Genomic DNA, 23,334 nt, shown 5'->3' with positions numbered 1-23,334 from the left:
ATCTTGGTTTCAAGTGTCTACGACCTTCCTATCACAAGTTATTCAAGAATAGCTGATCCTCAAATAGCTGATCGTGGTTTTTACCCCTATTCCTAACCCTAACCCTAACCCCTAACCCTAACCCTAACCCTAACCCTAACCCTAACCCTAACCCTAACCCTAACCCTAACCCTAACCCCTAACCCTAACCCTAACCCTAACCCTAACCCTAACCCTAACCCTAACCCTAACCCAAAATTCTAATCGTGGTTTTTACCCCTATTCCTAACCCTAACCCTAACCCCCCTAACCCAAAAAGTAAGTGAGCCCAGGCTCACTTTGGGTAAAACCCCCTAATCCTAACCCTAACCCTAACCCCTAACCCTAACCCTAACCCTAACCCTAACCCTAACCCTAACCCTAACCCCTAACCCAAGTCTCTAGCACCTTCCCTTCAAAAGTTATTCAACAAAAACCACTCGGCCAATCACAATCAATCACAAAACACACTTTGGCGAATATCTCCCGAACCGAACCTCGTACAGTCTCAGAACCAGCATTCGTCTGCCATAATTCTACCACGCTGAACACGTAGGAAGTGTCCCCAGCTCTCTACGACCTACCGTTCCCGAGATACATACAATTTCCGGCCAAAAAATGACGTAGCTCCGCACCGGAAGCTCGTACAGACTCGGGGGTGCTACCGTTGGAACGGCCGTAGTCGATATAGGGGGGACGTATCTTGGTTTCAAGTGTCTACGACCTTCCTATCACAAGTTATTCAAGAATATATCATCCTCAAATATATCATCGTGGTTTTTACCCCTATTCCTAACCCTAACCCTAACCCTAGCCCAGGCTCACTTTGGGTAAAACCCCCTAATCCTAACCCCCTAACCCTAACCCTAACCCTAACCCTAACCCTAACCCAAACACTAACCCTCACCTCTCCTCTATCCTTACCCTAACCAACACAGGGGGAGGCAAGCTCAAGGTTGGGCTTAGGCAACACATCTCACACTGGTTAAGGTCAGGGAAAGGGGCCAGGCTAGTGCGTCGTCACCTACCAATCCACCAAAATGCTCAAAAGTACAGTCAAATCAAATCCACTCCAAATTGCCTGAAACGTGCTCCTAACCACTTTCTGGGAACACCATTTAGTTAGGCATTTTTCACCTCCCTCCACACTTAGAGAATTTTCGCTTGACTTTCACTCCATTCATTCTCTATGGAGAATAGCACACACTTGTATCTCCGGACAGGAACGTCCTACAGACTCGTGGCTGCTACCGTTGGAACGGCAATAGTCCATATATGCTAGACGAATGAGGGTTGCAAGTCTCTAGCACCTTCCCTTCAAAAGTTATGGACACTTAAACACTCGGCCAATCACAATCAATCACAAAACACACTTTGGCCAATATCTCCCGAACCGAACCTCGTACACTCTCCAAACCACCTTCCGTATACACTAATTACACCACGCTGAACACGTAGGAAGTGTCCCCAGCTCTCTACGACCTTCCCAAGCTGAGATACACAAAATCATGACCAAAGGAAGTGACGTATCTCCGCAACGGAAGCTCGTACAGACTCGGGGGTGCTACCGTTGGAAAGGCCGGCCCACTATTTCAATTCAAGGACCTTGGTTTCAAGTCTCTACGACCTTCCGTTCAAAAGTTATTCACCAAAAAGTAAGTGAGCCCAGGCTCACTTTGGGTAAAACCCCCTAATCCTAACCCTAACCCTAACCCCTAACCCTAACCCTAACCCTAACCCTAACCCTAACCCTAACCCTAACCCTAACCCTAACCCCTAACCCAAGTCTCTAGCACCTTCCCTTCAAAAGTTATTCAACAAAAACCACTCGGCCAATCACAATCAATCACAAAACACACTTTGGCGAATATCTCCCGAACCGAACCTCGTACAGTCTCAGAACCAGCATTCGTCTGCCATAATTCTACCACGCTGAACACGTAGGAAGTGTCCCCAGCTCTCTACGACCTACCGTTCCCGAGATACATACAATTTCCGGCCAAAAAATGACGTAGCTCCGCACCGGAAGCTCGTACAGACTCGGGGGTGCTACCGTTGGAACGGCCGTAGTCGATATAGGGGGGACGTATCTTGGTTTCAAGTGTCTACGACCTTCCTATCACAAGTTATTCAAGAATATATCATCCTCAAATATATCATCGTGGTTTTTACCCCTATTCCTAACCCTAACCCTAACCCTAACCCTAACCCTAACCCTAACCCCTAACCCTAACCCTAACCCTAACCCTAACCCTAACCCCTAACCCTAACCCTAACCCTAACCCTAACCCTAACCCTAACCCTCTCTACGACCTTCCGTTCAAAAGTTATTCACCAAAAAGTAAGTGAGCCCAGGCTCACTTTGGGTAAAACCCCCTAATCCTAACCCTAACCCTAACCCACAACCAACCACCAACCCTAACACCAACCCAAACACTAACCCTCACCTCTCCTCTATCCTTACCCTAACCAACACAGGGGGAGGCAAGCTCAAGGTTGGGCTTAGGCAACACATCTCACACTGGTTAAGGTCAGGGAAAGGGGCCAGGCTAGTGCGTCGTCACCTACCAATCCACCAAAATGCTCAAAAGTACAGTCAAATCAAATCCACTCCAAATTGCCTGAAACGTGCTCCTAACCACTTTCTGGGAACACCATTTAGTTAGGCATTTTTCACCTCCCTCCACACTTATGCATTTTTCACTGACAATTCACTCCATTCATTCTCTATGGAGAATGTCACACACTTGTATCTCCGGACAGGAACGTCCTACAGACTCGTGGCTGCTACCGTTGGAACGGCAATAGTCCATATATGCTAGACGAATGAGGGTTGCAAGTCTCTAGCACCTTCCCTTCAAAAGTTATGGACACTTAAACACTCGGCCAATCACAAAACACACTTTGGCGAATATCTCCCGAACCGAACCTCGTACAGTCTCCAAACCACCTTCCGTATACACTAATTACACCACGCTGAACACGTAGGAAGTGTCCCCAGCTCTCTACGACCTTCCCAAGCTGAGATACACAAAATCATGACCAAAGGAAGTGACGTATCTCCGCAACGGAAGCTCGTACACACTCGGGGGTGCTACCGTTGGAAAGGCCGGCCCACTATTTCAATTCAAGGACCTTGGTTTCAAGTCTCTACGACCTTCCGTTCAAAAGTTATTCACCAAAAAGTAAGTGAGCCCAGGCTCACTTTGGGTAAAACCCCCTAATCCTAACCCCCTAACCCCCTAACCCTAACCCTAACCCTAACCCTAACCCTAACCCTAACCCTAACCCTAACCCTAACCCACTTTGGGTAAAACCCCCTAATCCCTAACCCTAACCCTAACCCTAACCCTAACCCTAACCCTAACCTACCAATCCACCAAAATGCTCAAAAGTACAGTCAAATCAAATCCACTCCAAATTGCCTGAAACGTGCTCCTAACCACTTTCTGGGAACACCATTTAGTTAGGCATTTTTCACCTCCCTCCACACTTAGACAATTTTCGCTACAAAATTCACTCCATTCATTCTCTATGGAGAATAGCACACACTTGTATCTCCGGACAGGAACGTCCTACAGACTCGTGGCTGCTACCGTTGGAACGGCAATAGTCCATATATGCTAGACGAATGAGGGTTGCAAGTCTCTAGCACCTTCCCTTCAAAAGTTAGCAGACAAAAACCACTCGGCCAATCACAATCAATCACAAAACACACTTTGGCGAATATCTCCCGAACCGAACCTCGTACAGTCTCAGAACCAGCATTCGTCTGCAATAATTCCACCACGCTGAACACGTAGGAAGTGTCCCCAGCTCTCTACGACCTACCGTTCCCGAGATACAGACAATTTCCGGCCAAAAAATGACGTAGCTCCGCACCGGAAGCTCGTACAGACTCGGGGGTGCTACCGTTGGAACGGCCGTAGTCGATATAGGGGGGACGTATCTTGGTTTCAAGTGTCTACGACCTTCCTATCACAAGTTATTCAAGAATAGCTGATCCTCAAATAGCTGATCGTGGTTTTTACCCCTATTCATTCAAATCAGCTCCAATGTCACGGTTTGACTCAAAACGGGTGTAATACGCAGTTTATGACTGAAAAAGAAGGAATGGACAAGTTATCAGTGAAAGAGGCCTGAAAGTCAAGTTTCCACTCAAAACAGCAGGAAAAGGTCAAGTTTTGACTGAAAGAGGCCTGAACGTGAAGTTTTCATTCAAATCAGCTCCAATGTCACGGTTTGACTCATAACGGGTGTAATACGCAGTTTATGACTGAAAAAGGAGGAAAGGACAAGTTTTCAGTGAAAGAGGCCTGAAAGTCTAGTTTCCACTCAAAACAGCAGGAAAGGTCAAGTTTTGACTGAAAGAGGCCTGAACGTGAAGTTTTCATTCAAATCTGCTCCAAAGTCACCGTTTGACTCAAAACAGTTGTAATACGCAACTTATGACTGAATGAGGGGCGAAAGTGATGGTTTCAATCAAAACAGGGGGAAAGGACAAGTTTTCAGTGAAAGAGGCCTGAACGTGAAGTTTTCATTCAAATCAGCTCCAATGTCACGGTTTGACTCAAAACAGGTGTAATACGCTGTTTATGACTGAAAAAGGAGGAAAGGACAAGTTTTCAGTGAAAGAGGCCTGAAAGTCAAGTTTCCACTCAAAACAGCAGGAAAGGTCAAGTTTTCAGTGAAAGAGGCCTGAACGTGAAGTTTTCATTCAAATCAGCTCCAACGTCACCGTTTGACTCAAAACAGGTGTAATACGCAGCTTATGACTGAATGAGGGGCGAAAGTGATGGTTTCAATCAAAACAGGAGGAAAGGACAAGTTTTGACTGAAAGAGGCCTGAACGTGAAGTTTTCATTCAAATCAGCTCCAATGTCACGGTTTGACTCAAAACAGGTGTAATACGCTGTTTATGACTGAAAAAGGAGGAAAGGACAAGTTTTCAGTGAAAGAGGCCTGAAAGTCAAGTTTCCACTCAAAACAGCAGGAAAGGTCAAGTTTTCAGTGAAAGAGGCCTGAACGTGAAGTTTTCATTCAAATCAGCTCCAACGTCACCGTTTGACTCAAAACAGGTGTAATACGCAGCTTATGACTGAATGAGGGGCGAAAGTGATGGTTTCAATCAAAACAGGAGGAAAGGACAAGTTTTGACTGAAAGAGGCCTGAACGTGAAGTTTTCATTCAAATCAGCTCCAACGTCACCGTTAGACTCAAAACAGGTGTAATACGCAGCTTATGACTGAATGAGGGGCGAAAGTGATGCTTTCAATCAAAACATGAGGAAAGGACAAGTTTTCAGTGAAAGAGGCCTGAAAGTCAAGTTTCCACTCAAAACAGCAGGAAAGGTCAAGTTTTCAGTGAAAGAGGCCTGAACGTGAAGTTTTCATTCAAATCAGCTCCAACGTCACCGTTTGACTCAAAACAGGTGTAATACGCAGCTTATGACTGAATGAGGGGCGAAAGTGATGGTTTCAATCAAAACAGGAGGAAAGGACAAGTTTTGACTGAAAGAGGCCTGAACGTGAAGTTTTCATTCAAATCAGCTCCAACGTCACCGTTAGACTCAAAACAGGTGTAATACGCAGCTTATGACTGAATGAGGGGCGAAAGTGATGCTTTCAATCAAAACATGAGGAAAGGACAAGTTTTCAGTGAAAGAGGCCTGAAAGTCAAGTTTCCACTCAAAACAGCAGGAAAGGTCAAGTTTTCAGTGAAAGAGGCCTGAACGTGAAGTTTTCATTCAAATCAGCTCCAACGTCACCGTTAGACTCAAAACAGGTGTAATACGCAGCTTATGACTGAATAAGGGGCGAAAGTGATGCTTTCAATCAAAACAGGAGGAAAGGACAGTTTTGACTGAAAGAGGCCTGAACGTGAAGTTTTCATTCAAATCAGCTCCAACGTCACCGTTAGACTCAAAACAGGTGTAATACGCAGCTTATGACTGAATGAGGGGCGAAAGTGATGCTTTCAATCAAAACATGAGGAAAGGACAAGTTTTCAGTGAAAGAGGCCTGAAAGTCAAGTTTCCACTCAAAACAGCAGGAAAGGTCAAGTTTTGACTGAAAGAGGCCTGAACGTGAAGTTTTCATTCAAATCAGCTCCAATGTCACGGTTTGACTCAAAACGGGTGTTATACGCATTTTATGACTGAAAAAGGTGGAAAGGACAAGTTTTCAGTGAAAGAGGCCTGAAAGTCAAGTTTTCATTCAAAATAGCAGGAAAGGTCAAGTTTTCAGTGAAAGAGGCCTGAACGTGAAGTTTTCATTCAAATCAGCTCCAATGTCACGGTTTGACTCAAAACAGGTGTAATACGCTGTTTATGACTGAAAAAGGAGGAAAGGACAAGTTTTCAGTGAAAGAGGCCTGAAAGTCAAGTTTCCACTCAAAACAGCAGGAAAGGTCAAGTTTTCAGTGAAAGAGGCCTGAACGTGAAGTTTTCATTCAAATTAGCTCCAACGTCACCGTTTGACTCAAAACAGGTGTAATACGCATTTTATGACTGAAAAAGGTGGAAAGGACAAATTTTCAGTGAAAGAGGCCTGAACGTGAAGTTTTCATTCAAATCAGCTCCAATGTCACGGTTTGACTCATAACGGGTGTAATACGCAGTTTATGACTGAAAAAGGAGGAAAGGACAAGTTTTCAGTGAAAGAGGCCTGAAAGTCAAGTTTCCACTCAAAACAGCAGGAAAGGTCAAGTTTTGACTGAAAGAGGCCTGAACGTGAAGTTTTCATTCAAATAAGCTCCAATGTCACGGTTTGACTCAAAACAGGTGTAATACGCTGTTTATGACTGAAAAAGGAGGAAAGGACAAGTTTTGACTGAAAGAGGCATGAACGTGAAGTTTTTATTCAAATCAGCTCCAACGTCACCGTTAGACTCAATACAGGTGTAATACGCAGTTTATGACTGAAAAAGGAGGAAAGGACAAGTTTTGACTGAAAGAGGCATGAACGTGAAGTTTTTATTCAAATCAGCTCCAACGTCACCGTTAGACTCAATACAGGTGTAATACGCAGTTTATGACTGAAAAAGGAGGAAAGGACAAGTTTTCAGTGAAAGAGGCCTGAAAGTCAAGTTTCCACTCAAAACAGCAGGAAAGGTCAAGTTTTCAGTGAAAGAGGCCTGAACGTGAGGTTTTCATTCAAATTAGCTCCAACGTCACCGTTTGACTCAAAACAAGTGTAATACGCAGCTTATGACTGAATAAGGGGCGAAAGTGATGCTTTCAATCAAAACATGAGGAAAGGACAAGTTTTCAGTGAAAGAGGCCTGAAAGTCAAGTTTCCACTCAAAACAGCAGGAATGGTCAAGTTTTGACTGAAAGAGGCCTGAACGTGAAGTTTTCATTCAAATCAGCTCCAATGTCACGGTTTGACTCAAAACAGGTGTAATACGCAGTTTATGACTGAAAAAGGAGGAAAGGACAAGTTTTCAGTGAAAGACGCCTGAAAGTCAAGTTTTCAGTGAAAGAGGCCTGAAAGTGAAGTGTCCACTCAAAACAGCAGGAAAGGTCAAGTTTTAACTGAAAGAGGCCTGAACGTGAAGTTTTCATTCAAATCAGCTCCAATGTCACGGTTTGACTCAAAACAGGTGTAATACGCTGTTTATGACTGAAAAAGGAGGAAAGGACAAGTTTTCAGTGAAAGAGGCCTGAAAGTCAAGTTTCCACTCAAAACAGCAGGAAAGGTCAAGTTTTCAGTGAAAGAGGCCTGAACGTGAAGTTTTCATTCAAATCAGCTCCAACGTCACTGTTAGACTCAAAACAGGTGTAATACGCAGCTTATGACTGAATAAGGGGCGAAAGTGATGCTTTCAATCAAAACATGAGGAAAGGACAAGTTTTCAGTGAAAGAGGCCTGAAAGTCAAGTTTCCACTCAAAACAGCAGGAATGGTCAAGTTTTGACTGAAAGAGGCCTGAACGTGAAGTTTTCATTCAAATCAGCTCCAATGTCACGGTTTGACTCAAAACAGGTGTAATACGCAGTTTATGACTGAAAAAGGAGGAAAGGACAAGTTTTCAGTGAAAGACGCCTGAAAGTCAAGTTTTCAGTGAAAGAGGCCTGAAAGTGAAGTGTCCACTCAAAACAGCAGGAAAGGTCAAGTTTTAACTGAAAGAGGCCTGAACGTGAAGTTTTCATTCAAATCAGCTCCAATGTCACGGTTTGACTCAAAACAGGTGTAATACGCTGTTTATGACTGAAAAAGGAGGAAAGGACAAGTTTTCAGTGAAAGACGCCTGAAAGTCAAGTTTCCACTCAAAACAGCAGGAAAGGTCAAGTTTTCAGTGAAAGAGGCCTGAACGTGAAGTTTTCATTCAAATCAGCTCCAACGTCACCGTTAGACTCAAAACAGGTGTAATACGCAGCTTATGACTGAATAAGGGGCGAAAGTGATGCTTTCAATCAAAACATGAGGAAAGGACAAGTTTTCAGTGAAAGAGGCCTGAAAGTCAAGTTTCCACTCAAAACAGCAGGAAAGGTCAAGTTTTGACTGAAAGAGGCCTGAACGTGAAGTTTTCATTCAAATCAGCTCCAATGTCACGGTTTGACTCAAAACGGGTGTAATACACAGTTTATGACTGAAAAAGGAGGAAAGGACAAATTTTCAGTGAAAGACGCCTGAAAGTCAAGTTTTCAGTAAAAGAGGCCTGAAAGTGAAGTTTCCACTCAAAACACCAGGAAAGGTCAAGTTTTCAGTCAAAGAGGCCTGAACGTGAACTTTTCATTCAAATCCGCTCCAAATTCATGGTTTGACTCTAAACAGGTCAAATATGCAGTTTGAGACTGAACGAGGGCCGAAAGTGAAGCTTTCATTCAAAACAGGAGGAAAGGACAAGTTTTCAGTGAAAGAGGCCTGAATGTCAAGTTTTCACTCAAAACAGTTGAAAAGGTCAAGTTTTGACTGAAATTGGAGGAAAGGACAAGTGAACGTGAATTTTTCATTCAAATCCGCTCCAAACTCACGGTTTGACTCAAAACAGGTGTAATACGCAGTTCATGATTGAAAGAGGGGCGAAAGCGAAACTTTCATTCAAATCAGCTCCAAAGTCATGTTTCACTCAAAACAGGTTGAAAGGTCAAGTTTTCGGTGAAAGAGGCCTGAAAGTGAAGTTTTCATTCAAATCCACTCCGAAGTGACCTTTTCACTCAAATGAGGTGGAAACTTCAAGTTTTCACCAAAGTCTGCTTGGACGTGACCTTTTTACTCAAATCAGCACTGAAGTGACCTTTTTACTCAAATCAGCACTGAAGTGACCTTTTTACTCAAATCAGCTCCGAAGTGACGTTGTCACTCAAATGAGGTGGAAAACTCAAGTTTTCACCCAAATCAGCTCCGAAGTGACCTTTTGACCCAAATCATCTCCGAAGTGACGTTTTAACTCAAATGAGGTGGAAAACGCCTGACTGAAAGTGGCCTGAAAGTGAAGTTTTCATTCAAGTCAGCTCCAAAGTTACGGTTTCACTCAAAACAGGAGGAATACTCACCTTTTCAGTGAAAGAGGCCTGAAAGTGAAGTTTTCATTCAAATCAGTTCCGAAGTGAAGTTTTCACCCAAATCAGCTCCGAAGTGACGATTTCACTCAAATGAGGTGGAAACTTCAAGTTTTCACCAAAATCAGCTTGGAAGTGACCTTTTTACTCAAATCAGCTCCAAAGTGACGTTGTCACTCAAATGAGGTGGAAAACTCAAGTTTTCACTCAAATCAGTTCCAAAGTGACCTTTTGACCTAAATCAGCTCCGAAGTGACCTTTTGACCCAAATCAACTCCGCAGTGAAGTAAGTGACTTCCATACATACATTTGTTACTACATTCCTTCAACAGTTATACTAGTCAGACTGATTAAAAATTATTTCAATAATTTCAGAAGAGGAACTGAACTGCTGAGGACCACACAATCACTGCAAGATTATCTGGTTAAAGCAAAGGTCACACCACTATCAAACCCAGAACCTAAAGGTCATGTGGAATATTTTTAGCACCAAATTTGAATCAATTATCGTAACAACAATGTTTTCAAGACACATCATTATGGGAGCCCTGGCTCATTAAGATTTTGTCTATTTAATAACAACCACATCGTTTGACAAGAAATAGGTGCATCATACAGTTTCACATGGGAAGGAAGGGGGGCAGGAAAAACACCCCACATGTGTACTGTATGTGATTACTTGTGTATGCTCATCGGATTGGCAGATAATACTTTTCATCTCTATGTGGAACTTGCATTGTGCTACTGTATGTTCTCTCTCTGTCTCTGTCTCTCTCTCTCCACAACTGCCCGAGGCAGATGACCGCCCACCACAGCCTGGTTCTGTTCAAGGTTTCTGCCTGTTAAAAAGTTTTTCTGTGCCACTGTCACCAAGTGCTTGCTCATGGTTGGAACTATTGGGTCTCTGTAAATAATGTACATATCTACACATCTGTAAATAAAGGGTACGGTCTAGATCTACTCTAAAACTGCCCTGAGAAAACGTCTGTCATTGAATTGAAGATAGTGCAAGTGCAGCAAGTTGAAGGGCCTCAGTTATCACCATTAATGTCTATTAATGGAAATTAAAGGTTTCCCTTTACATTTCCCTTGCCTTGTGCCTCGAACACATCCCACAGAAGTATTATCCATTCCCTTCTTCTTCTTCATAATGTGAAATAAACTATTCTAAATCCACATCTTTATTGGATTGGTCTTTGTCAGTGAATTAATTATTAATATTGTGAAGATTGTCATTTGTGCCTGTGGAGAGGCAATAACACGGGACGGGCGTAGAGCATATTGACATTAATGTCAGTTGTTGGCAACAACTGCTGCACAGGAGGTAGAGCAGATAGAGCCGTCATGTCGAAGTGTCCTTGAGCATGACACTGAACCTGCTTGCTGCTTAAGTTGCTCCCGATGGAGAGCATCGGGGTGCCTTGTATGGCAGCTCGGTCCCCATCGATGTGTCAGTGAATGGGTGAATGTGACCTGATCTGTAAAGCGCTTTGGGAACTGTTAAGGTAGAAGAGCACTGTATATAAGAAACAACATTTACCTTTTGTTTTAGACAGTGGTGTAATCCTAATGTACCAGATGTCAATTACATCTTTAATGTTGTCACAATAATCTTGGCTCAGGCTTGCAACAAGAGGGGCACCACACAAAAGTTTCAAATTTATGTATTTAATTAATAAGAAGATGAGGAGTGGAGATATGGAAGGAGTCAGTGGTGTGGATAAATTAAAGTATGTGCATGAGTGAAAAAAAAGTAAATTACAAAGGTGTGGAGGCCATGAGGAGATGTTGAGGCTGCCCAGCAGAAAACTCACAGAATTTAGGTCGGGAGAGCAGCCCTTTTGTGCCTTTTGCCAATCCCACCTTTTAGGTGCAGCTTAGGTAGATTACCCATTTCAAGATGAAAACAAGAAAGCTGTTATTTTCCATTTTTGATGGCCGCAATAAACTAAATTCAGACCCCATCTTTTTTTTTTTTTAATACCCGTTTCTGAAAGGAAAATGACCAAAAGTTACATGGACTTTGTGCCAAACAACTGAAGTGTAGAACATTTAGAGGAAAATTTTAGTGACATTATACTCTTTAGTTCTCCCTGAGGAATCCTGAGGGAATCAACAACAGTTATGCAGGTGTAGTAGTATTATTGCCAACTAAGTATATCCTCCCAGAATTCCCTTCAAGGCACGATATTGTAGGCATTTTCTTTGAGATGTTGATGTGCGATGAAACATGAAAGCCAAGCTCAGTATAATCTAACTACAAGGTAGAATTTAAACAACAGCAATTTCAGCAATGATAAAACAACCATGCAGAATTACATGTCAATGTCTTTTATTGTCATGTCCTGTGTATTACTGTATATGCATTCACATGCTTTGTGGGTCTCACATGCAGGAAGCTGGCAGAGAAACACAGGGAAGCTCCACCTCCTGATCCTCAGGATCCAAGATGAAAACTCACAAAGCATGTCTGGTAAAAAAAGATAAGTCCCCAGATGGTGGAAACTAAAGGTTTGAGTTGCATTGTAAACAAAGGCTTTCACCCTTGCGGTTTCTGTACAACGAATAAGACAAATTAAATCTTAATTCAGTTTAATACATTGTGTACCATATGGCCACAGTGCCATCTACTGACTCATTTATAATTGCATCCTTAGTAGATAGAGATCTACTAAGGATGCAATTATAAATGAGTCAAAGTGTAGTTTATTATACTGCATTGTGTGATCAACTGAAGTATTAACTTTCTGACACTTCGACATGATGGGGGGGAGCCGAGGATTGAACCCCCAACTTGCTTTACCTGCTCTACCTTCTGTGCGATGGTGCTAACCACTGTGCCACCATGCCAGCCGCGAAACAAACAGCAATATCAAAATTTTAGACAAAGGAATAGAGTTTGAGTGTGAAAAACTCCGCCTTTGGCACAATTGTTAGAGCCTGACTGATCTCTCGTCATCAGGCTGGTCCTTACCTTAGGCTCAAGAAATATCAGGGTTAAACTGAAGAGCTATTTCTTTTGACCTTTATCATTTTGTGCCATTACCACCTCAGGTTAATAGTGTTTTTTTTTTCATTTTTTGAGGTTTTCCTCCAGCCAACAAGAAAAGAAACCCCCTTTAGAGAAGTTGACTGCCAGTTGATAAACTTAAACTTTTACTCAGTTATAAAAAATGTTGTTTGAGTTTCTGTCAATCAACTAATTTACTAATAACATATAACATAGTAACTGTGATTGGGAATTATTTTTACAAAAATGTGTGTACATTTTGACACACATGTTTGAACAAACTAGTCGATGGTAGAGGACATTCATTCTTCTCTGCATCTGAAGGGCAAGATCTAGTCTGAGTTGGCCCACTTTACTTCTTCAACAAATAGAGATATCATTACAAATGTGTGGGTTTGTGTTTGTAGTTAGAGAACAAAAATGCCTCCAATCAAGTAGCATTGACATATATTGTAGTTTTCTTTAATAAAAACACACACAACACAACATCTTTCTTTCTGTACAGTAATGTATGGTCACAACAGAAATCCCCAAATATAAGGTAGCATTGCTAAACATAACAGTGATGAGATTCATTTTAATACACAGTAAGAGTGAGCCTAATACATCTGTAAGTGCTTAGTTATGGCAGTACATCAACCCATGCTATTCAGTTATATTCATTTGTAGAACATGAGTTGCGATGCAATGTACCACTTTGTGCTTTCTTCACTCTATTCACATCCCTTCCTGACAATTTTTAACCTTATTATTTGTGTTCCTCAGCTGTATCATGCTTGTATTGGCTGATTGCCCTTTGGATCCATATTACAGCATGATTTTAATGTGTGGCTGCTTTGACTGATTGCCTATTAAACCACCCCAGGCACTCACATAGATAGGCTTATTTTAATTTCCTCATAAAAGTACTCAAACAGAAAATTGTGGTAGTACATGTAGCTCATCCTTTTTTAGACATTCTTCTTGAGTGCAGCAGTCTAATTGTCAGACTTCATGATAGCATTTTGTCTCGAGCTCTAACATTCTTGCTCACTTAAAACAGTGGGCATCAAAGTCCCCAGAAGATCAGAAATATCAAACTGCAATAATTTCACTTCATCTATACTGTCATTCAGTAGTCAAATTACAGTAAACAAAATGCTGGGTTTTACAGAGCTCTAGTGTAAACAACATGATATCAGCCAAATATGGAAATTAGAAACCTGCTCTGGCAGCTACAAAGTGCCCCCCAGAGATACAGTACACACACAAGCTGAAAGTGTCTCACATTAAATGGGAAAAGTACAGATCTCAATACCCTTGCGCCACACTTGTAAACATCATAAGGTCCTTTCAGGAGGAAAAAGGAAAAAGATACCTTCCGTAAGCAGCAGGTGACTGAACAAAAGCATCTGAAAATTGCCTTTGAGTGTATTGCTCAAGATGGCACATCCACTTCTCCATGCATTCTGTGATCAGTTCATGAGGAAAGATCCTTCGCAAAGCATTCACTAGAAAAGAAATTCTCACAATTCTCCGAAAAACAACAAAGAGCCAAAACAATGTACAGCACATGATACAAAAGATAAACCCATTTCTAATGCAACTAGCATTAAAAGTCACCAAGGTGTTCTGGTAACTGATGTACAGAGCGTGCTGCTGTGCCAGCTCGCATAAGGTGCTCACGAGAAAAGCCATTTTCTTATTTTAACAATGCCCTCAGTGCTCTGAATGACAGAGGGGCAGCTGAGCTCACAACGTTCAGAGATTTTAATTTTTTTTCTTTTATGTCAATTCTTTTTTTGAAGTTGGCTCATGATTAAGAAGTCTTTAGTAGTGTATAGCTTCAAAAGTTGGCATTTACAAACCATGTTATGTCCCTCTGTTGGAATACCAATGAAGCACTGAAAAATGATCTCATCTGTGTAGGTAAGATGGCTCTTTGGAACATCCCTTTCCTCCTCGTTACACCAGTCAAGGTCCCACAAGCTGTTAGACGTGGGTCTGCATGCGTTTCTGCAGAGGCCTTGTGAGGTCTGAGTTCTGGGAGGAGGACTGAGAATAGTGGGAAGAGGATGAGGCTGAGGTCTTGCTGTCCTTGTCAAACTGCACGTAGGTGTCCTGCTTGCTGTAGCTGCTGATGCTGCTGTCACACTGCGTGTCGATGAAGGAGCTAGAGTCGCTGAGTGAGCTACGCTGAAACTCTCGCTCGCATAGTTCAATGGAGCTGCTGCCCATGCCCAGGACGAAGCGCTGGCTATAGTCGTACAGGCGGTTTGGACCGGCTCCTAGTGTGTTGTAGATGTTGGTGAAGGACATGCCGGTGGGCACACGCTGCTTGCCGATAGTCATAGTTCCAGCAGGTGGGCTTCGGACTGCGTCGGGTGTCTGGCTGGGGGCCAGGGACATGGTGGGAGTGGCGTGGTGCTCGTTGAAGGTGTTGACAGTGTAGTAACCATTGGTGGGGTCCTTTTACATGCAAAATAAGCAAAATTTGCAGTGAGAAAATAAACAAACCTTTTTATGTTGCCTCTTATTAGTGAATCAATGCCTTCCTTTACTTGCAACTACAGTTATTGAAAGCTATTTCTGAAACACAGTGCATCTATAAAACTCAGCACCAAAAATACTTTTTCTAGGTTTTCTAATCTCTCACTTTCACTCTGAAGGGAAAAGTAGACATTCAAACAGTAATTAGGAAATAGGATGATCAATACAAGGAATTAATAAACAGGCTAATTTGTGCAACATGAAATAGCAGGTAACATTCTTTCGTGGTGTGAGTCATCTGCTTGTGACTGACTTGTGAAAACCCACTTAGTTAATCAATGCTCTGCAGTATCCACCACTTGTGCAGTGTATATTGCTAGATTTGTTAATACATTTTATTGTCTGTCAAATTAATTGCAAAACTGCACAGCATTGTCTGTCATTGCTCTCTCTCTTTTTTTAATACCATCACTGACATAAACTGAATGTGGAAAAGGAGGGACGACAGTAAAAATTTGGTTTTATGGTGGCAGAATATATATGTAAAAAGTAAATCAACTAGGAAGAACATTATTAGCAGGTGGAACATAGAGAGGTGTGTTGGAAAACAAATATCTCATCTGTGGATAAAAATCTCCATGGAAGCATGGATAGGCCTCGGCCTAATAAACTGGATTTCTTTGTGATGATTAAGATCTGACTGTAATGAGCTTTAAATTACTTTGAGGCAGTAGAAGTATATTGCAAGATGGCGCCGCGGATGGCTGCCTCGGTCTGTTGGAGCGCATTGTTTTGCCTTGTTTTGTTTGTAAACAGTGTTTTTTGTTTTGGTTCACGGAGCTCTTTCACCAGAGAAGAGCTCATGAACATCAGGGGAACATCTCCAGTGGATTTGTTTCCCGAATTTCTCGCACCTTTAACTGTTTTATGGGACATTCTGGTCAAAGGTGCTCTCACCTTTGCAGCTCAACGCCGACGTAGAGGGAAACGTGCCGGTGCGCTCGTGCGTCTTCGCCGGCGAGGACAACGCACACCGCTACCCGGAATATTTCTCTCTAACGTGCGCTCACTGGGGAATAAGATGGACGAACTCCAGCTGCTGATGAGGAGAAACAAGGACTTTTATTCATCTGCTGTTTTGTGTTCACGGAGACATGGCTGGGGGAAAGAACTCCCGACGCGGCGCTGCAGCTGGACGGATTCCAGCTTCTCCGAGCGGACCGCGACGCGCACCTCTCCGGCAAGACAAAGGGTGGAGGTATTTGTTTCTACATTAACAGCAGCTGGTGTAACGACGTGACAGTGATCCGACGGCATTGCTCTCCTTCCCTGGAAACTTTTTTTATAAACTGTAAACCTTACTACTCCCCCCGTGAGTTCGCTTCATTCATTCTGGTCGGTGTTTACATTCCACCGGAGGCCAACGTGCAGGACGCACAGCGCGCACTCGCCGACCAGATACTGGAAACGGAGCGGACCAACCCGGACTCCGTAGTTATTGTCCTCGGTGACTTTAACAAAGGTAATCTCAGACACGAACTCCCCAAATACAAACAGTTTATTAAATGCCCCACCAGGGAGGGGAACACTCTGGATCACTGTTACACCACAGTCAGTAACGCTTTTCACGCCGTCACCCGCGCTGCACTGGGACACTCTGACCACGACATGGTCCACCTGATTCCTGCATACAGACAGAAATTAAAACTTTCCAAGCCTGTTGCGAGAACATCGAAGAAGTGGACCAGTGAAGCTGCAGAGGACCTGAAGGCGTGTTTGGACTGTACTGACTGGGATGTTTTCAGGACTGCTACCAACAGTCTGGATGAGTACACAGAGGCTGTGACTTCATATATCAGCTTCTGTGAGGACTGCTGCGTACCAACTCGGACCAGGGTGAGTTATAACAACGACAAACCCTGGTTCACAGCAAGACTGCTGGGCTCCATCATCAGCCAGGACCTCCGGTGGGAGCTGAACATCAGCTCCCTCATCAAGAAAGCCCAACAGAGGATGTACTTCCTGAGGCAGCTGAGGAAGTTTAACCTGCCACAAAAAATGCTGGTTCACTTCTACACTGCCATCATAGAGTCCATCCTCACCTCCTCCATCACCGTCTGGTACGCTGCTGCCTCCACCAAGGACAGACGCAGACTGCAGCGTATCATCCGCTCTGCAGAGAGGGTGATTGGCTGCAACCTCCCGTCTCTTCAGGACCTGTTCTCCTCCAGGACCCTGAGGAGAGCAGGGAAGATCGCTGCCGACCCCTCCCACCCCGGACACCATCTGTTCGACCCCCTCCCCTCTGGCAGGAGGCTGCGGTCCATCAGGACCAAAACCTCCCGCCACAAAAACAGTTTCTTCCCCTCTGCAGTCAACCTGACAAACTCACACTGACACCCCCCCCCCCCCCCCCCCCCCCCCAGAACACAAACACAAGCTATACGTTATATTAACGTACATCACCCCCGTCCCCCCTGCGTTACATTAACGCACCCACCCCCTACTGGACACTTTATCTGGACACTTTACTTTACTTTATTCTGGTCAAAACTGCACTGTTTGTTATCTGCACTGTTTGTTATTTATCTTGTTTTTATCTTTTATTTTTATTCTATTTTATTTTACTTTTTATATTCTACTTATTTGTTATCGAATCAATAGCACCTTCAGACCACAGCAAATTCCTTGTAATGTATGTTACTTGGCAATAAACAGTTTCTGATTCTGACATAGGTCAAAAGTCAAAATTTAGAACGAAAAACAGTGTTAAAATTTGGAATTGTAACTGTTTAACTGTTTGGCAGCAGGCTGAGGGTGGCGGACACCAACAGACTCAATAAACTGATCCGCAAGGCCAGTGACGTTGTGGGGGTGGATCTGGACTCTCTGACGGTGGTGTCAGAGAGGAGGATGCTGTCCAAGCTAGGGGTCAACTTGGACAATGTCTCACATCCTCTCCATGACATACTGGTCAGGCAAAAGAGCACCTTCAGTGGGAGACTCATTCCTCCCAAATGTACAACAGAGCGCCACAGGAAATCATTCCTGCCTGTGGCCATCAAACTGTTCAAGTGTCAGACACTCAGAAGAAACAGACTGATTCCTGCTTTGACACATACTACCTCACTATTATTTATTCTTTAAACATTTCAGTGCAATACATATATAGTCATACACAACAGTACAATGTATGTGTATATATATATATATATATATATATATATATATACACACATCTATAAATGCTGATGCAGCTTTCATGGAGATTAAATCAATATGGCTGACACTGACCTATGACCTCTGTGTCATGCTAAAGGATCACGGGAACTGCCTCCATTTAATAGATTAAAATCTGGAAATATTCCAAATTCTAATCTATGGCCTTTACAATAGATGAGAATTTGGAATGTATTTGTGGCTGCATAACTCCTCAAATCCTCAAGGAGGGGAGACAGTGTGGGCACCATTGGGTTCAACACATTGAGGACTATCAGAGGTTATCATTTGCCCCGCCTGGTGTCATCAAACGACCTGCCCTGCCCTGCAGGACTTTGCCTGTGAAAAACTGCCATGGCACATTGCATATGTGATGCCTCCTACAGCACAACCCTCTAGCTCCTTAACAGAAGCAGCGAGGGATACAGGACAAACATCACCGGAGAGCTCTAATGCATATGTCAGCCCTGTCCATTTCTGGCCATTTTTGGGATCAAAGGTGGTCGCAGTGCAATGCAATTCACAGCACTTGTAGCGTTGTGCTATTATGTACGTATATGTGTACGTATTTCTAATAATATTTCTACTTACAGTTTGTGTTTCCTCAGATTTGGGTTGTGGTGCCCCGGAACAATCCATGGAATCACCCCAAGAATAACCACCTTGAAATAAAGGAAAGCAACAGGCAATGGATATTTCTTGGAAGCAATATTGATTTATATTTAATATATGGAATATTACATACTTTGGATGCTAAACTTGGAAGCATTAGTGATTTATATTTAATATATGGATCATTAAGTACTTTGGATGCTAAATGTGGAAGAAATATTTATTTATATTGAATATTTGGAATATTACGTACTTTGGATGCTAAACTTGGAATCATTAGTGATTTATATTCAATATTAGTAACTACAATGCAAAGCATTGGAATTCAAACTTGACGTTGCATGATCTCTGGTGTGCAATCAATGATGAGGAACCCTCAGGGCAGCTTTATATATAGCCAAGACAAGCTCATCTGTCATTGGCTGATGGGCAACCAATCATGAGTGAGACTGACATATTGCGTTATAGGAAACACAAGAGTGTTAAAGATACCCTTTATGGAATATCAAGAACATCTGAAATAAAATCTTAGATTACCTCCTACAATAATGGAGAAATATATTGTAAATATTGTAAAAATATTAATAAAACTAATTAAGTTCTTCAGTCCCATTTTAAACCTCTAAATATGCTGTTATTCTGGCATACAAGAAAAAAGATGTGTGGCACTACCAGGACTACTGTCCTGGAGGAGTAGAGGACCAGGTGTGTCAGCGGGAGAGTCCCCCCACACAGAGAGTCTCATCCTGGGTAAACATGGGGGCCACACAGAGGTCTGGAGGCTATTTACCCTCCTCAGTTACTTTTGTTGTAAAGAAGGCCCATGTCCTGGAGGAGTGGGGGACCAGGGGTGACAGTGGAAGAGTCCCCCCACACAGAGAGTCTCATCCTGGGCAAACAGTTGGGCCAGCGGGGCCACACAGAGGTCTGGAGGCTATTTACCCTCCTCAGTTACTCTACTGTAGAGAAGGCTTCCAGAAATATTACTGCCTCGTTGCCTTTTGTGGCCCTGTTCATTCCTATTTTTTTTTTTTTTAAAGTAGTCTTCGTTTTTTTTTTTTCCTTCTGTGGAGGGGGGGGGGGGGGGGGTCAGTAAGCTCCCCCGAGGTGGAGTGGCCTTCTCTGGGCTTAACATGTGACACTACCAGGCTCCTATCCTGGAGGAGTGGAGGACCAGGGGGACCAGGGGTGTCAGGGAAAGAGTGCCCCCACACAGAGAGTCTCATCCTGGGCAAACAGTTACGGATACCAGGGCCATGTCCTGGAGGAGTGGAGGACCAGGGGTGTCAGGGGGAGAGTCCCACCCACACAGAGAGTCTCATCCTGGGCAAACATGGCGGCCACACAGAGGTCTGGAGGCTATTTACCCTCCTCAGTTACTTTTGTTGTAAAGAAGGCTTCCAGAAATATTACTGCCTTGTTGCCTTCATTCCTTCATTCTTTCTATTATTATTATTTTTTTTAAAGTAGTTTTCGTTTTTTTTTTTGTTTGTTTTTTTTTTGTGGGGGGGGGGGGGGGTCAGTAAGCTCCCCCGAGGTCGAGTGGCCTTCTCTGGGCTTAACATGTGACACTACCAGCCCCCTGTCCTGGAGGAGTGGAGGACCAGGGGGACCAGGGGTGTCAGGGGTGAGTCCCCCCACACAGAGAGTCTCATCCTGGGCAAGCAGTTACGGATACCAGGGCCATGTCCTGGAGGAGTGGAGGACCAGGGGTGTCAGGGGGAGAGTCCCCCCTACACAGAGAGTCTCATCCTGGGTAAGCAGTTACGGAGTAGCAGGGCCATGTCCTGGAGGAGTGGGGGACCAGGGGTGTCAGTGGAAGAGTGCCCCCACACAGAGAGTCTCATCCTGGGTAAACATGGGGGCCACACAGAGGTCTGGAGGCTATTTACCCTCCTCAGTTACTGATGTTGTAGAGAAGGCTTCCAGAAATATTACTGCCTCATTGCCTTTTGTCGCCCTGATCATTCCTATTATTTTTTTTAAAGTAGTTTTCGTTTTTCTTTTTTTTTCTTTTTTTTTTTTTGTGGGGGGGGGTCAGTAAGCTCCCCCGAGGTCGAGTGGCCTTCTCTGGGCTTAACTTGTGACACTACCAGGCCCCTGTCCTGGAGGAGTGGAGGACCAGGGGTGTCGGCGGGAGTGACCCCCCCCCCCTCGCGCCACCCACACAGAGAGTCTCATCCTGGGCAAGCAGTTACGGATACCAGTGCCATGTCCTGGAGGAGTGGAGGACCAGGTGTGTCAGGGGGAGAGTCCCCTCCACACAGAGAGTCTCATCCTGGGCAAACATGGGGGCCACACAGAGGTCTGGAGGCTATTTACCCTCCTCAGTTACTGATGTTGTAGAGAAGGCTTCCAGAAATATTACTGCCTCGTTGCCTTTTGTCGCCCTGTTCATTCTTTTTTTTTTTTAAGTAGTTTTCATTTTTTTCTTGGGGGGGGGGGGGGGGGGGGGCGCAGTAAGCTCCCCCGAGGTCGAGTGGCCTTCTCTGGGCTCAACATGTGACACTACCAGCCTCCTGTCCTGGAGGAGTGGGGGACCAGGGGTGTCAGGGGGAGAGTCCCCCCCACACAGAGAGTCTCATCCTGGGCAAGCAGTTACGGATCCCCAGGGCCATGTCCTGGAGGAGTGGAGGACCAGGGGGACCAGGGGTGTCCTGATCATTCCTATTACCTATTTTTTTTTTAAAGGAGTTTTCGTTTTTTTTTTTTTTTTTGTGGGGGGGGTCAGTAAGCTCCCCCGAGGTCGAGTGGCCTTCTCTGGGCTTAACTTGTGACACTACCAGGCCCCTGTCCTGGAGGAGTGGAGGACCAGGGGTGTCAGCGGGAGTGACCCCCCCCCCCCTCGCGCCACCCACACTGATCTCTGTGTGGGGGGGACTCTCCCCCTGACACATATGGTTAAAATAGGTTATCAAATTAAAAAAACAAACAAACAATAAGTGCTAGAATAAATCGTATATATAAAGAAATAAGTGCCAGGATAAAATCTAAAAGAAAGTGCAAAAATTTATATATTTATTTAAAAGAAAGAAATCATCAATATATCCACAAACCGATAAAATTATGTTAGTAAAAACCCACACAAGTTAGTAAAAAAACAATATGTATGCATTATTTATATCAGTTTTAAAATGTATAAAAGAAATAAAAACTAAAAGAACCAACCGTATCAGACCAGTCAACTCAGTCCCAAAAAATGACGTCACCAACGGGGGTTAGGGTCAGGATTGGGTTCGGGGTAGGATTATAAAATAGAAAGATAAAAGAAGAAGGCTCCTCCTCATATGGATGAAAAAGTGCTTTATAAATATAATCATAAAACCCATGCTGAATACGTATAAACAATTAATACAAAACAAAAAAAATTCAATCATTGTTAGTAAGTTTAAAAGACAGCGTGCATACATTTCCAGGGTCTCGGTATCTTTTTGGCCAAACTGATTAAGAAAGACCTTCACCTTTATGAAGTAGCAGGTGTTGGCCTTCTCAATTGCCTGGTCAAGTAGGTTCAGGTTGAACAGGGAATCCTGCAACAACACGTGGTAATTACTCATGTCATGAGAGACCTGCTTTTGGATAGTGGGTCTGCTCATATCCTTTGGGGACAGGTTGGCAAGTAACTGTCTGAAGTTGTCAGTCACTTCATTAAGCAACTCTGTGGCCAGAATGTTGTACAGGTCTTTTTTGAACAGCCTTGTGTCTGGTGCTGTACTGTCAGACGGGGCAACAGTCAACAGTAGATGAGTCATTCTCCGAAACAGGTGCCATTTCCACTTTGCAATTTGTAAAATTTTCATGCAGAGCAAACTCCTTTTTTCAAAATCCACAACATGAAAGACATGTTAATCCTCCAAGAAAACATATTTTCCCACCTCAGGCATAAAATCCTTATTAATAATATCCTTTTTTATTGAGACCTCTAGCCATTTTTGTACCACCCCGTCACGGACAATATGTACACTATTTGAGTGATGGTACATTAAATAAATTTAAAAAATCTAATGTTTTGCTGCTAGTAAAATGTCCTTTTTTGGAAACCATCAATAGACAGTATGTAATTTAATCAGAAAGAGTGGGATGTACAACCCAAAATGGCCGAAGCTTACAGAAAAGGGAGTACGATATGTTATGTGTGTTTTCAGCAAGAAATTTCTTGTGGAGATTTTTCATTGTGTCAACCAGAAACCTTTTCTGCTTCTTCACCTTGTTCCTGGTAATTGTTTGCTTTCTTCCTGTCGTTATCCGACTGATGTCATCTCGGGTGAAGAATGTTTTTATTTTTGACTTACCACCCCGTCACATGTTTTATTGTGACGGGGTGGTATGTGACGGGGTGGTAAATTTCATCCTAAAATGGCCGTTGTTCTCCATGTGGTCAAGTTCCTGACCTAAGTGAGTATACTTTCAATTGAAAATATTGTTTTCTTTACATTAATAGTGTAAATTTTTTAATAAAAAACAGTTTTCCCTATCAATATTGCGTGACGGGGTGGATGGGT

At 43.4% G+C, this 23,334-nt stretch overlaps 1 protein-coding gene across 2 annotated transcripts; it reads right to left on the bottom strand.

The window, feature by feature from the left end:
• Window positions 1-12,978: 12,978 nt before the first annotated feature.
• Window positions 12,979-22,523, bottom strand: LOC139307145 (kin of IRRE-like protein 3). Of its 2 annotated transcripts, none has more exons than XM_070931028.1 (3): window positions 22,001-22,523; window positions 18,812-18,882; window positions 12,979-14,980 (listed from the first exon to the last, which is right to left on the bottom strand). In XM_070931028.1, the coding sequence occupies exons 2-3, from the start codon at window positions 18,857-18,859 to the stop codon at window positions 14,504-14,506; spliced, it is 525 nt and encodes a 174-aa protein (XP_070787129.1). In that variant the 5' UTR covers window positions 18,860-18,882; window positions 22,001-22,523; the 3' UTR covers window positions 12,979-14,503. The 2 variants fall into 2 exon arrangements, with proteins under 2 accessions (XP_070787129.1, XP_070787130.1); XM_070931029.1 differs by having other exon boundaries at window positions 22,294-22,523.
• Window positions 22,524-23,334: the final 811 nt, after the last annotated feature.

This window comes from Enoplosus armatus, assembly GCF_043641665.1.
Source record: "Enoplosus armatus isolate fEnoArm2 chromosome 16 unlocalized genomic scaffold, fEnoArm2.hap1 SUPER_16_unloc_4, whole genome shotgun sequence".
Classification (NCBI taxonomy): Eukaryota; Metazoa; Chordata; class Actinopteri; order Centrarchiformes; family Enoplosidae; genus Enoplosus; species Enoplosus armatus.
This window is presented reverse-complemented; position numbering and strand designations above follow the sequence as displayed.

Bases quoted from the DNA above. Each gene is read 5' to 3' on its own strand.
- LOC139307145 (XM_070931028.1), bottom strand. From the start codon at position 18,859: ATGGATTGTTCCGGGGCACCACAACCCAAATCTGAGGAAACACAAACT. The intron at 14,981-18,811 runs GTAAGTAGAAAT...TGCATGTAAAAG, and splicing joins AATCTGAGGAAACACAAACT to GACCCCACCAATGGTTACTA.